Source organism: Pan paniscus, chromosome 1 (genome assembly GCF_029289425.2).
Source record: "Pan paniscus chromosome 1, NHGRI_mPanPan1-v2.0_pri, whole genome shotgun sequence".
NCBI lineage: Eukaryota > Metazoa > Chordata > Mammalia > Primates > Hominidae > Pan > Pan paniscus.
The window spans coordinates 93,907,699-93,920,174 of NC_073249.2; the positions used below are offsets into that span (position 1 = coordinate 93,907,699).

The 12,476-nt window shown below is 49.0% G+C and overlaps 1 protein-coding gene across 1 annotated transcript; it reads right to left on the reverse strand.

The window, feature by feature from the left end:
- Window positions 1-1,322: 1,322 nt before the first annotated feature.
- On the reverse strand, window positions 1,323-12,445 carry RXFP4 (relaxin family peptide/INSL5 receptor 4). Its single transcript, XM_055100456.2, has one exon. It carries the CDS (start codon window positions 3,459-3,461, stop codon window positions 2,337-2,339), a length of 1,125 nt encoding a protein of 374 aa, XP_054956431.1. The 5' UTR covers window positions 3,462-12,445; the 3' UTR covers window positions 1,323-2,336.
- Between the last annotated feature and the right edge of the window lie 31 nt (window positions 12,446-12,476).

The following is a 12,476-nucleotide window of genomic DNA, read 5'->3' on the forward strand; positions in this document are numbered from 1 at the left end:
ACAGCCTTAACCTCTGTCCCTCCTGCTGAAGTTTCAAAGCCATTTGGCTTGGTGTTCCAGGGAGCCAGGGCCCAGGTTCTCACCAAAACATTGCCTTCCCTCCGTTCCAAGGGGAGCTCCAGGCCGCCTGCTCTGCCCAGCCCTCCCTTCTCCATCCTCCACTGCACCCTCCTCGTTCCACTTCCCCACAAGAGTAGGTCTTTGTGCATGCAATTCATCTCTAACTTGGACCTGTGTGCACTTTGTCAATATTTACCTCTGGGGCCCATAAAGCAGAGATGCCCCCAGAGGAGCCAATATCCGGAGCCCAGCAAAGCCATCAGAGGGAGCTGCTGGGGTGGGAAGATGGGTGCTTAGGTGGGGAGGGATTTTCCATTGCCTGCATGGGCTAGGAATAGACCTGGAGTTTTGGAACTAGTTTAAACATCATCAAAAAGAGGAAATTAAACAAGAGGCTAATTAAGTTCCTTTCACATTGCTTAATCTGTTGTGAATTGGGTGCCTCTTTGGAGCCTCCTCTGCCCAGCAATTAAAGGAACTGGGACAGGGGGCACCTGGAGGCACTGTGGCCTCCCCCTTCACAGGGCGCTCTGCACTTAATAAGGTGGCACTGCTCCCAGCTGCTGCCCCAGGAGCCTGAGCAGCCTGTGTCCTCATAGGTTACAAGTCATGCCAGAGAGCTTGGGGCAGGGGGCGGGGGGCGGTGGGGGGGCAGTGGAAGTGGGAGCTCTACCTCATCTTCCCTCTGCCTCCCTCCTTTCTAGGGGCTGCCTCCTAGAAAATCCTTCTGATGGCTAACCTTTATCATTGATGCATCTCAATACAGGAACCAAAGAGGAACCCCTGTCCTGGAGAACACACCTTCAAGAGGGGCTTAGGGGCCAACCTCTGAGTTGTTTATGTGAGACTTTCATTATACCCCACTTCAGAGCATATACAACCATTCCAGCTGAGACATGGTTCCCCATCCCCATCTCCCAGCTGCACGCTTATTTCCTCCCATCTCTCTGTCTCCATTTTACACAGGGTGTAAGAATAATAGCTCGACCGGGTGCGGTGGCTCACGCCTGTAATTCCAGCACTTTGGGAGGCCGAGGTGGGCAGATCACTAGAGGTCAGGAGTTTGAGACCAGCCTGGCCAATATGGTGAAATTCTGTCTCTATTAAAAATTACAAAAAATTGGCCAGGCGTGGTAGCGGGAGCCTGTAGTCCCAGCTACTCGGGAGGCTGAGGCAGGAGAATCGCTTGAACCCGGGAAGCGGAGGTTGCAGTGAGCTGAGATCACACCACTGCACTCCAGCCTGGGCGACAGAACGAGACTCTGTCTCAAAAAAACAAACAAACAAACAAACAAAAAAGAATAATAGCTAACAGTATATTTCACTGTTAAATCTTTAGTAGCCCATTTTACAGTTGAGAACAGTGAGGTACAAAGAGGTAAAGTAATTTGCTGGAGGTAAAGCTGTGAATCCAGGTGCTCTGACACTCAAATTGATACTCTGGGCTTTGCATTTGGGGCAGGGAGGACTAGCACCACTTTCTGAGGTCTCTGCTTTTCTGGCTCTACCTGCAGCCTGTTCTCCCAGCCCCCTCCCCTCTTTAATCGCTCACCTCCCTTCACCCCACCCATGTCTTTGACTTGTCATTATCTTCACTTCTTTCAAATCCTGATTTAAAGGGAGACACACAGGCACTCCCGTCAGCACCAGGGTTTTACACCCAGGGCCTGGCAGGTGCTGGAAATTCCAGCAATACCCCACACCTGGCATCCCTTCAGGGGAACTACAGCTTTTGCAGCTGAGGCCTCTGCAGGCAGCAAGTTTCAGTGGTCACCACTGAGATGGTAAGGTGAGGACAGGGGAAGCCGGCATTTTTGGCCTTGATACTGGAGAAAGACAAGGGATACCCTGTTTTGAGGTGGGGGGTGGGTACAGAGAGAGATGGGCACTGACCTCTGATTCATTAGCCTAGAACCCTTAGGGAAGTTTTCCTAGGTATTCTTGCAGAAGGCAGAAATGGAGCAACGAATCCTTTTGTTCCATACTGAACTGGAGGTGGAACTGGGATAAAAGGTCAAGACAATTTGTGGATAATCCAGAGGTTTATTCTCAGATCCTCTTCTTTCCCATCTCCAAATAAAGACTTAAGCTTTGTCACATCCAGCTCTGATCTGAGCCCCCGCCTCCCCCATTCACCACACCCAGAGTTGGGGATCAAAGATCAGACTTTTCCCTGAGGGCACTGCAGCCTGGCAGAGAGGGCAGCTTCTCCCCAGGACTCGAGGATCCTACACTTGGTGGATCTCAGAAAGAGGAGTGTGTTCAGCTTGCGCCCTTCACCCGGGTGTCCCTCTGTCCAGGTTGGTGAGCAGGGTAGAAGGGCGGCTCTCCCGGGGGTTGCTTGCGACCCACCGCCTGCCTACCTGCTTTAGGGCCACCTGTTGCACCCAGCCTCCGCCCTGGGGCCACAGCCTCGACCGAAGATCCCTGAAGGTGTCTGCCAGAGCCTGCCGGGGCTCCCGCCTCAGGAGACAGTACAGCATAGGGTTGAGGCAGCTATTGCTGTGTGCCAAGCAAGTAGTGACAGGGAAGACATACGTCTGGATAGTATAGAAAGTACTGTTCCAGGGCACCAGGTCAAACTTCACCAGGACACCCCAGAGAGTGACCACATGGTTGGGAAACCAGCAGAGGAAGAAGGAAGCCACCAGGATGCGGACAGAGCGGGCCACGACCCTGCTGTCCTGCCGCCGCCGTTGCCGCCGCTGCAGGAAGGCCAGCAGCAGCAGGTAGCTGGTGGTGATGACGCCCAAGGGCACCATGAAAGCCAGCACCACCCTCTGCAGCTGGTAGGCCCCCAGCCAGTACCTGCTGGGGAAACGCAGCAGGCAAAGGCGCACACCGCACACCTCACCCTCCACCCCGAAGACAGCTGTGGGCACCGTCACCAGGGCAGCCGCCACCCACACTGCCAGGGTGGCTATTCGGGCCCAGAAGAGTGAGAGGTGGGTGCCTGGCCCCGCAGCCATGGCCACCACCCAGTAGCGAGCAACGCTCAGCGCTGTGATGAGGAAGATGCTGGCATAGACGTTGAGGACAGTGGCCGTCAGAACCATCTTGCAGAGGGCACCTCCGAAGGGCCAGTGAAAGTCCAGTGCCGACTCGGCTGCCCAAAAGGGGAGAGTGAGTGCCAGTCCCAGGTCCGCCAGAGCCAGGTTGAAGACGAAGGTGTCTGAAGGTGGGCCAGGGGCTCTCCGGGCACAGTTACTCAGTACCCACAGCACCGCCAAATTTCCCAGCAAGCCAATGGCCCCCACAAGCCCATAGGCCAGGGCAACCATGAGCCTCAGGGCTAGGAATTTGACAGGCATCGGAGCATCATCAGCACTCAGCACACTGCCTCCGGAGGCATTGGCCCAGAAGAATGTGGGTGGAGAGGCAGAAGTATTGAGTGTGGGCATCGCAGGGCATCAGAGATTGGTGGTGCTGAGAAGAGAGGTCTGCAAGTGTCTGCCAGACTGGCAGAGGCCACTGAAAGCTCTAGGAAGGAGGCTGTAGAATTAAGTGCTTCTCTGGGGCCTCTGGTGAGCCCTGGCCCACACCCACACCTCAGAGGGAGGGGTGTGGAAAGGACAACCCACCACCTTCCTGTTGGTCAAGATTGGTGGTAGGTGGGGCAGGGCGAGGCACAGCCTGAATGCCAGGGTATATGTGCATGCGCCCGCCTGTAAGAGGGGCTCTAAATGGCAGAGAGGGAGGGGAGAAGGGAGAGTTACCCCGCTATGGAGGGCAGCCCCAAGCCTCCACCCCAGGGAGAGAGCTGGAGGTTCCCTGTCCCAGAGATGACAGGAACCAAACTAGAGCTGCCTCTGTTCCTAACAGTGCAGAGGCCTCCCTCCTCTGCAGAAAGTGTTCCCTTGGGGCCCAAAGGAAGGGGCCTGGGAGGTGGCATAGAGGCAGGGAATCAGCATGGGTGTCCAAGAGAGGAAAGAGGGGAGGCTGCGGAGTCCCAGACCTGCTGCTCACTAGCCGTGTGACTGGGAGAGTTACTTTACTCCCCTAAGCCTGTTTTCTTGCTTAAAATTTTCAGGTAAGTCTGCTTCACAGGAGTGGCATGATGCAATGAGAGAATACATGTGAAATAGCAATTTGTATGAATATTATTTCAAAGGAGAAGTTTGGGGTGTTTGTGGCAGAAGGGTACTGAGAGGCTATTACCATGCCCAGGGAACAGTGCCAACTAAAACAGGTTGGAATTCATCTCAGCAGCAGTGACCTTGAGGCTAAGAGCAGGGAGGGGAAAGAGAGAGGAAGTCACAGCTTCCTGTTTCCTCCCCACTGGGAACACTGGGCCTATGAGGGCCTGTGTGGACCTGGGCATGCCCTCAGTTCTGTTCCTGCTCCTGATAATTAAACATTCCTGCTAACCTCTATCGCCGCCTTTCCCCCCTTTCCTGCTCTAGTCTGTGGACAGAGCTCAGCAGTCCCCCTACTCTCTCCTGCAAACCCCATGTCAGAGCTAAGGATCCTGAGATACGCCCTCACCACACCTCATCCTGTCTCCCCATGATCTCAATCATAACTGGAAAAAAAAAATGCTTCATTGGGCCCTCCCCTTTCATTGCCTACATCTCTACCTACTGCAGAAGGAGCTGAGATGGGGACAAAGAGAAGGCAGGAGGCGGGTAGGTAAAAGAGTAAGGCTTTCTCAAGGATTCCAATATATTCAGCCCCTTCTTGCCCTCTGCCAGCTAATTAAGATAACGTTCGATGTTCAGTTCCTTTGGAGTGCTGGGGGAAGAGAGGGGCCCTTTGCGACAATAAATCAGCAGTGGGCTTGTGAACACATAGGAGAAACCCAGAGGTGAGAGTGATACAGGCTGGGTGCCAACATGTTGGGGCTTTCGAACCAGGGATGAGTATAAAGGGGGTGGCAGAAGGGGAGTGCCCAGCCCAAGGTCAGGTGAGCCCCACAGGCTACCTTCTGGCCTCATGGCTGCTCCTGTGTGACTGTGTCATCACTGTCTCTCAGGGCCATGTCTACTCCTCTGCCCACCCAGAATCACCCTGCTAATCTGGCAATTAAGATAACTGCTTGGCCGGACGAGGTGGCTCATGCCTGTAATCCCAGCACTTTGGGAGGCCGAGGTGAGCGAATCACCTGAGGTCGGGAGTTCAAGACCAGCCTGACCAACATGGGGAAAGCCCGTCTCTACTAAAAATACAAAATTAGTGGGGCGTGGTGGCGAGTGCCTGTAATCACAGCTACTTGGGAGGCTGAGGCAGGAGAATCACTTGAACCCGGGAGGCAGAGATTTTGGTGAGCTGAGATCACACCACTGCACTCCAGCCTGGGCGGCAGAGTGAGACTCCGTCTCCCCCCAAAAAATAAATAAACAACAACAACAACAACAACAAAAACTGCTTAATGCTTTGGACTTATTTTCTTTATTGGCTTAGAGAAAAAGTGGGCCAGAATTCCAGGGTTCTGCTATTCATTTCAAACATCTGGTCCTCCAATCATTTCTTTACCTTTTTATCGTTTCTAGTCCTAAGCCTTTCCCTTAGTCTGAGACTAGCAACACTCCCTTGTGGTTATGTAGAGAGGTGATGCCACCAGCTGGCCTTGTCTAAGAACTTCGTCTAGCATTTCGTTCATTCATTCATTCACTAATCACAGCATTCCCTGAACCTTTACTGTGTGCCAGGCACTGTGCTTAATGCTGGGAGACGAAAACAAAAAATATAGTCACACTCTTCATAGAAAATAATAAACTTTTTAGATGGAAGGGATCTTTCAGACCATCTCGTTCAACTTCTTATTTTATGTAGAATGAGAGTGATTTGCCCAAGACCACCAGGGAGGTGATGGTAGAGTCAGGGTTTGAGATAAAAGTCTCTTGACTCCTGGAATAGGACTCTTTTCCACTACATCGCGAACCCTGAGGGAAGCAGTGCCAGGATGTGGACGGAGGGACAGTGACAACACCTTTTGAGATGATTCTTCACTCACAACTGCTGGGAGATGAGGAGGAACTAGATTCAGCAAAAATGCTTGTGCTGTCCCCTACCTTCATATTACCCTGTAGAGCCAGACTTTGCCAGTGCCATTTTCTTGTCTGGTTGTTTTTACTAACTCATAGGCAGTGCACTCAGTCGGCCACCAGTGCTGTCTTCCATCTCAGAGTCCAAGGACCTGTAGTGGTAGATTATGGTGTCTGCCTTCGATAAAAAGGACTTCTAGGGGCCAAGCCCTCCCCTCAGTCACCTGAATAGCCACACCTCCCTCAGCCCACATCTCTCTCCAGCCCCACATCCCTGTCCCTGCCCTTCACAGCCCAGGCTATGGCATCTCCGAAAAGGAATTGGAGAGGAGGCAGAAGGGACTGAGTTATCACTCTACAGAGCACAGAGAGGAGGGAGTTTGCATTTGCATTTGTAGTAGAGGGGACAGAGACTAAACCCTTGGGGATACTATAAATGGTGGGAATAGGAAACCTACCCCTAATCCAAATCCCTAAGCTCACATCAACCCAAGCAGCCACCATCTCTACTCTGTCATATGTCTGCCAAGGTTCACTGGGGAAAAATCTCCAGTATTGGTAAGGGGTATGGGCAGCTCCAGTGCTCAGGGGCAGGTTCTAAATCAGTCTCTCTCTCCCCCCACCACCTTCTAACTTTATGTTTTGGAGTAGTTTTAGGTTTACAGAGAAATGGCAAAGGTAGTGAGAATTATATGTCTCATTTATTTTCCAAAGTAAAACTGGCAGAGCATTAAAAAAAAAAAAAAAAAGAAAAATACAACAAAGATGTGCAATCCCAGTAAACTAAATGACAAAGCATTACAGAGGGAAATTAAAGAAGGCCCGAATAAATGGCATACTGTGTTCATGGGTTGGAAGACTTTAAAAACATTTTTTTTTTGGCCAGGCGCGGTGGCTCACGCCTGTAATCCCAGCACTTTGGGAGGCCAAGGCAGGCGGATCACGAGGTCAGGAGATAGAGACCATCCTGGCTAACACGGTGAAACCCCATCTCTACTAAAAATACAAAAAATTAGCCGTGCGTGGTGGTGGGTGCCTGTAGTCCCAGCTACTAGGGAGGCTGAGGCAGGAGAATGGCGTGAACCCAGGAGGCGGAGCTTGCATAGAGCTGAGATGGCACCACTGCACTCCAGCCTGGGCGACAGAGCGAGACTCCATCTCAAAAAAAAAAAAATTTTTTTTCTTTTTTTCTTTTTTTTTTGGTTGAGAAGAGGTCTCACTCTGTCACCCAGGCTGGAGTGCAGTGGCACAATCTTGGCTCAGTGCCTCAACCTCCCCAGGCTCAGGTGATCCTCCTACCTCAGCCACAGGAATGTGCTACCACACAGGCTAATTTTTGTATTTTTAGGAGAGATGGGGTATCCCTATGTTGCCCAGGATTGTCTTGAACTCCTGGGCTCAAGCAACCCTCTCACCTCACCCTCCCAAAGTGCTGGGATTACAGCCATAAGCCACCACGCCTAGCATCAAAAATATTCTTGAAATGACCTCAGGTGATCCTCCTGCCTTGGCCTCCCAAAGTGCTGGGATTACAGGCATGTCAGGAGATCGAGACCATCCTGGCTAACATGGTGAAACCCCATCTCTAAAAAAAAAAATACAAAAATTAGCCGGGTGTGGTGGCGGGTGCCTGTAGTCCCAGCTACTCGGGAGGCTGAGGCAGGAGAATGGTATGAACCCGGGAGGTGGAGCTTGCAGTGAGCCGAGATCATGCCACTGCACTCCAGCCTGGGCGACAGAGTGAGACTCCGTCTCAAAAAAAAAAAAAAAAAAAAAATCAGCTGGTCATGGTGACACTTTGGGAGGCTGAGGCGAATGGATTGCTTGAGCCCAGTAGTTCAAGACCAGTCTGGGCAACATGGCAAAACCCCATCTCTACAAAAGATAACAAAAAATTAGCGAGGCATGGTGGTTCATGCCTGTGGTTCCAGCTACTTGGTTCCAGCTACTCTACTAAAAATACAAAACAACAACAACAAAAAATTAGCTGGGCGTGGTGGCGGGCACCTGTGATGTGGGAGGATCACCTGAGACTGGGAGGTGAAAGCTGGAGTGAGCTGTCATCATGCCACCGCACTCCAGCCTGGGTGACAGAGTGAGACCCCCGTCTCAAAAAAAAAAAAACAAACCCCACAAAAAACAAAAAAACACTGGGTAACCTCATGGCAATCCAAGCACATGGCACAAAGTATAGCCAGGCCTCATAGGGGCTAGAAATGGGGCTATATACTCTAATTCTTTTTAAATAGCTGCTCCATTATTCTTTTTGAATAGATGCTCCATTATTCTTTTTGATAGATTTCCCCTTGTAAGAAAGTGGAAAAATATTTCTAAAACTATTTTTAGAGGTGACATCAGAATCCCTCACAGGAAATCTCCTTGTTTGGAAAAATTATTCAATAAATGCTTGAGGTAGTACCCCTGGGGTGATGTGGTGAATACTGGAGACATTGAGAAAGCCCACCCTCCATCTTTTCTTTTTTTCCCATCACAACTCCTACTGCTGTGGGAAAGAATATTAGGCCAAAAGAGCATGACCCAGTTTGGCATTTTCCAAGGTTGGGCTGATCTAAATGAGTTTGAGGGAGATACTCTGGAGACAGGTATGGGAATGTAGCACCACCATCTGGAGAAAAGGGGACTGAATCTTAGCTAGAAAGTGCCACTGAAACACAGGGGGAGTAGCAAGGAGAGGAGACTGACAGAGAGGTTATGGGACCTAGCTCTATGGATTTTATGTGCTCTCCAAGGTGTCACTGCTTTAGAGTTGGTAGTAAATGACCTAATAATACCTAAATGACCACTAGGAAAGAATAATTGATTCATATGTCAATTTTTTGACCATGCACCCAACAGAAAGGAAAAATGACCTCAGCCTAATGTATCTCACTTTAGAGAGAGTTTTTCAATTAACAGTAGAACAAAGTGCTATTGAATTGAGTTTAGAAAATCAGATTCCGTTGTATCAATAGAGAAATGTTTTATTATTTTATGTTTCTTTGCTCTGTCACCCAGGCTGGAGTGCAGTGGTGTGATCATGTCTCACTGTAGCCTCAACCTTCTCGATTCAAGTGATTCTCCCACCTCTGCCTCCTGAGTAGCTGAGACTACAGAAGTGCCACCACACTGGCTAATTTTTATTTTTTGTGGAGATGGGGTCTCACTCTGTTGCCCTGGCCTCAAGTGATCCACCAGCCTCGGAATCCCAAAGTGCTGGGATTATAGGCATGAGTCACCTCACTTGGCCATCAAAAGAGAAATGTTATTGGTGAAATTAAGACTTTTATGAGAATTATAAGGCTGGGCACGGGGCTCACACCTGGAATCCCAACACTTTGGGAGGCCGAAGCAGGAGGATCACTTGAGGTCAGAAATTCACGACCACCTTGGTCAACATGGTGAAATTCCGTCTCTATTAACAATACAGAAATTAGCCAGGCATGGTGGCAGACACCTGTAATCCCAGCTACTCAGGAAGCTGAGGCAGGAGAATCACTTGAACCTGGGAGGTGAAGGTTGCAGAGAGCTGAGATAGCACCATTGCACTCGAGCCTGGGCAACAAGAGTGAAACTCCATCTCAAAAAAAAAAAAAAAGAATTATAAATAAGTGAACTAAACATTTAACTTAAGAAAATAAGGGGGGCCGGGCGCAGTAGCTCATGCCTGTATTCCCAGCACTTTGGGAGGCTGAGGCAGGCGGATCATGAAGTCAGGAGATCGAGACCATCCTGGCTAACACAGTGAAACCCTGTCTCTACTAAAAATACAGAAAATTAGCCGGGCGTGGTGGCAGGCACCTGTAGTCCCAGCTACTTGGGAGGCTGAGGCAGGAGAATGGCGTGAACCCAGGAGGCGGAGCTTGCAGTGTGCCGAGATCGCGCCACTGCACTCCAGCCTGGGTAACAGTGAGACTCAAAAAAAAAAAAAAAAAAAAAGTAAGGGAGGAAAACAATATAAATTTTCCCAAAAGGAAGGCTGGGTGTGGTGGCTCACGCCTGTAATCCCAGCACTTTGGGAGGCCAAGGCCGACAAATCATCTGAAGTCAGGAGTTCGAGACCAGCCTGGTCAACATGGTGAAACCCCATCTCTACTAAAAATACAAATAATTAGTTGGGTGTGGTGGCACGCACCTGTAATCCCAGCTACTCAGGAGGCTGAGGCAGGAGAATCACTTGAACCCGGGAGGTGGAGGTTGCAGTGAGACAAGATCACGCCACTGCACTCCAGCCTGGGCAACAAGAGTGAAACTTCATCTCAAAAAAAAAATTAATATGGAATTGATGAATAAAACTAAAAGCTAGGTTCTTTAACAAGGCAAAAAAAAAAAAAGATATGACACAGGCAAGACTAAGGAAAGTAAAAAGAAAAAAGATTTTTTAAAAATTGAAAATATCAAGGGTCGGGGATGATGTGGAGTAATAGGAACCCTGGTACATTGCTGGTGGGCATGTAAAATAGTGTAGCCAGTTGGTTTGGCAGTTCCACAAAAGTTAAACAAGATGTCCATATGACCTAGCAATTCTGCTTCTACATGTAAACCCTAAAGAATTAAAAACAGATACTTAAATACTTGTGAATGTTCACAGAGCACTACTTACAATAGCCAAGAGGTGGAAACAACTCAAATGTTAATCAATGGATGAATGGATAAATTGTGGTCTATACATCCAATGGAAAAGAAATTCAGTGATAAAAAAGAATGAAGTTTATTCAGTGATAAAAAAATGAAGTTCTGACATATGCTACAACATGAATAAACTTTGAAAACACTGTAAGTGAAAGAAGCCAGATACAAAAGGTCACACATTGTATAATTCCATTTATATAAAATGTGTAAAATAGGTAAATCCAGAGAAACAGTAGATTAGTGGTAGCCCATGTCTTGCGGGGCAAGAGAAATGTGAAGTGACTGTTAACAGGTGAGGGGTTTCTTTCTGGGGTGATGAAAATAATCTGGAATTAGATAATGATGATTGTGGCACAATCTTGTGGACACACTAAAAAACACTGAATTGTGCACTTAAATTTACTCTTTAAAAAGGGTAAATTTATGGCATAGGAGTTACATCACAAATTTTTTAAAATGACAAATATAATAAATAATGTAATTTCAATCAGAATCCTAACAGCATTGTGTTTTGGGGAGAAGAGGAAAAGGGGCACTTTGGGGAGGCCGAGGTGGTAGGATCGGTTGAGCCCAGGAGTTTGAGACCAGCCTAGGCAAAATAGTAAGACACCCCCCACCCCCGCACCCCCTACCACCCCGGTCTCTTAAAAAAAAAAAAAAAAAAGCCAGGTGTGGTGGCCCGTGCTTGTAGTCCCAGCTACTTCAGAGGCTGAGGTGGGAGGATCAGGAGACTCAATGAAGCTCCAAGACATCCTAAAGGTTAGAAACCTTTAGCCTCGGTAGGGCGCGGTGGCTCACGCCTGTAATCCTACCACTTCGGGAGGCCGAGGCGGGTGGATCACCTGAGGTCAGGAGTTTGAGACCAGGCTGGCCAACATGGCCAAACTGTGTCTCTACTAAAAATACAAAACAACAACAACAAAAAATTAGCTGGGCGTGGTGGCGGGCACCTGTGATCCCAGCTACTTGGGAGGCTAAGGCAGGAGAATCGTTTGAACCCGGGAGGCGGAGAGTGCAGTTAGCCGAGATCGCGTCATTGCACTTCAGCCTGGGTGACGGAGCGAAACTGTCTCAAAAAAAAAAAGAAAAAAAAAGAAACCTTTAGCCTACAGAATCAACTCAAACTCCTCAGCATAGCATTCAAGGCCTTTCATCTTCTGGTCTCCCACTCCAGCCAGCTCAACCGTTAAGTACACAGATGCCAGAACAGGGTGCTCCATAACCTACGCTTGATCGCCTCTCCAGCACTCAACCGGCTTTTTAGCGTCCCATTCTTAAACGCTCCAGCAAGATGAGCAGCTTATCTTCTTCGACCTTTGCTTAATATACAACTCTATCATACATATTTGCCTGCGTACCTGCCTTGCCACATTGAGTGTACCAGAATGGCAGGGCCTGCGGCTTATTCATCTTTTTATTTTTATATTCCCTGCTTGGTGCACAGAAATGAAGCAAACAAACAGAGAAATTCTCCAAATGATCTTTGCAACGAATCCTTTTCCTTTTCCTAAGTAACAGAAACGTGAAACGGGCAAAAGCCGCGGGAAGGCTGTCTCCCCAGACAGAAACTAGGACTCAACACAAACGTAGCGGAATTTGAGGAGAAACCTGTTTAATCTCCTGACTCATGCATATTGTCTTCTAGTCTAACAACATGCCCACGATAAAGATGGATTCAGCTAGCCCCGATTCCGCATTTATAGTAGGCATAGCAGCCATCTTTCTTAAGGTTAAGGCGCAACCCGGAAGATCACACCCTACCTGCCTCAGAAACGCCAGATGCCTTTAAATCATCGAGAGTCC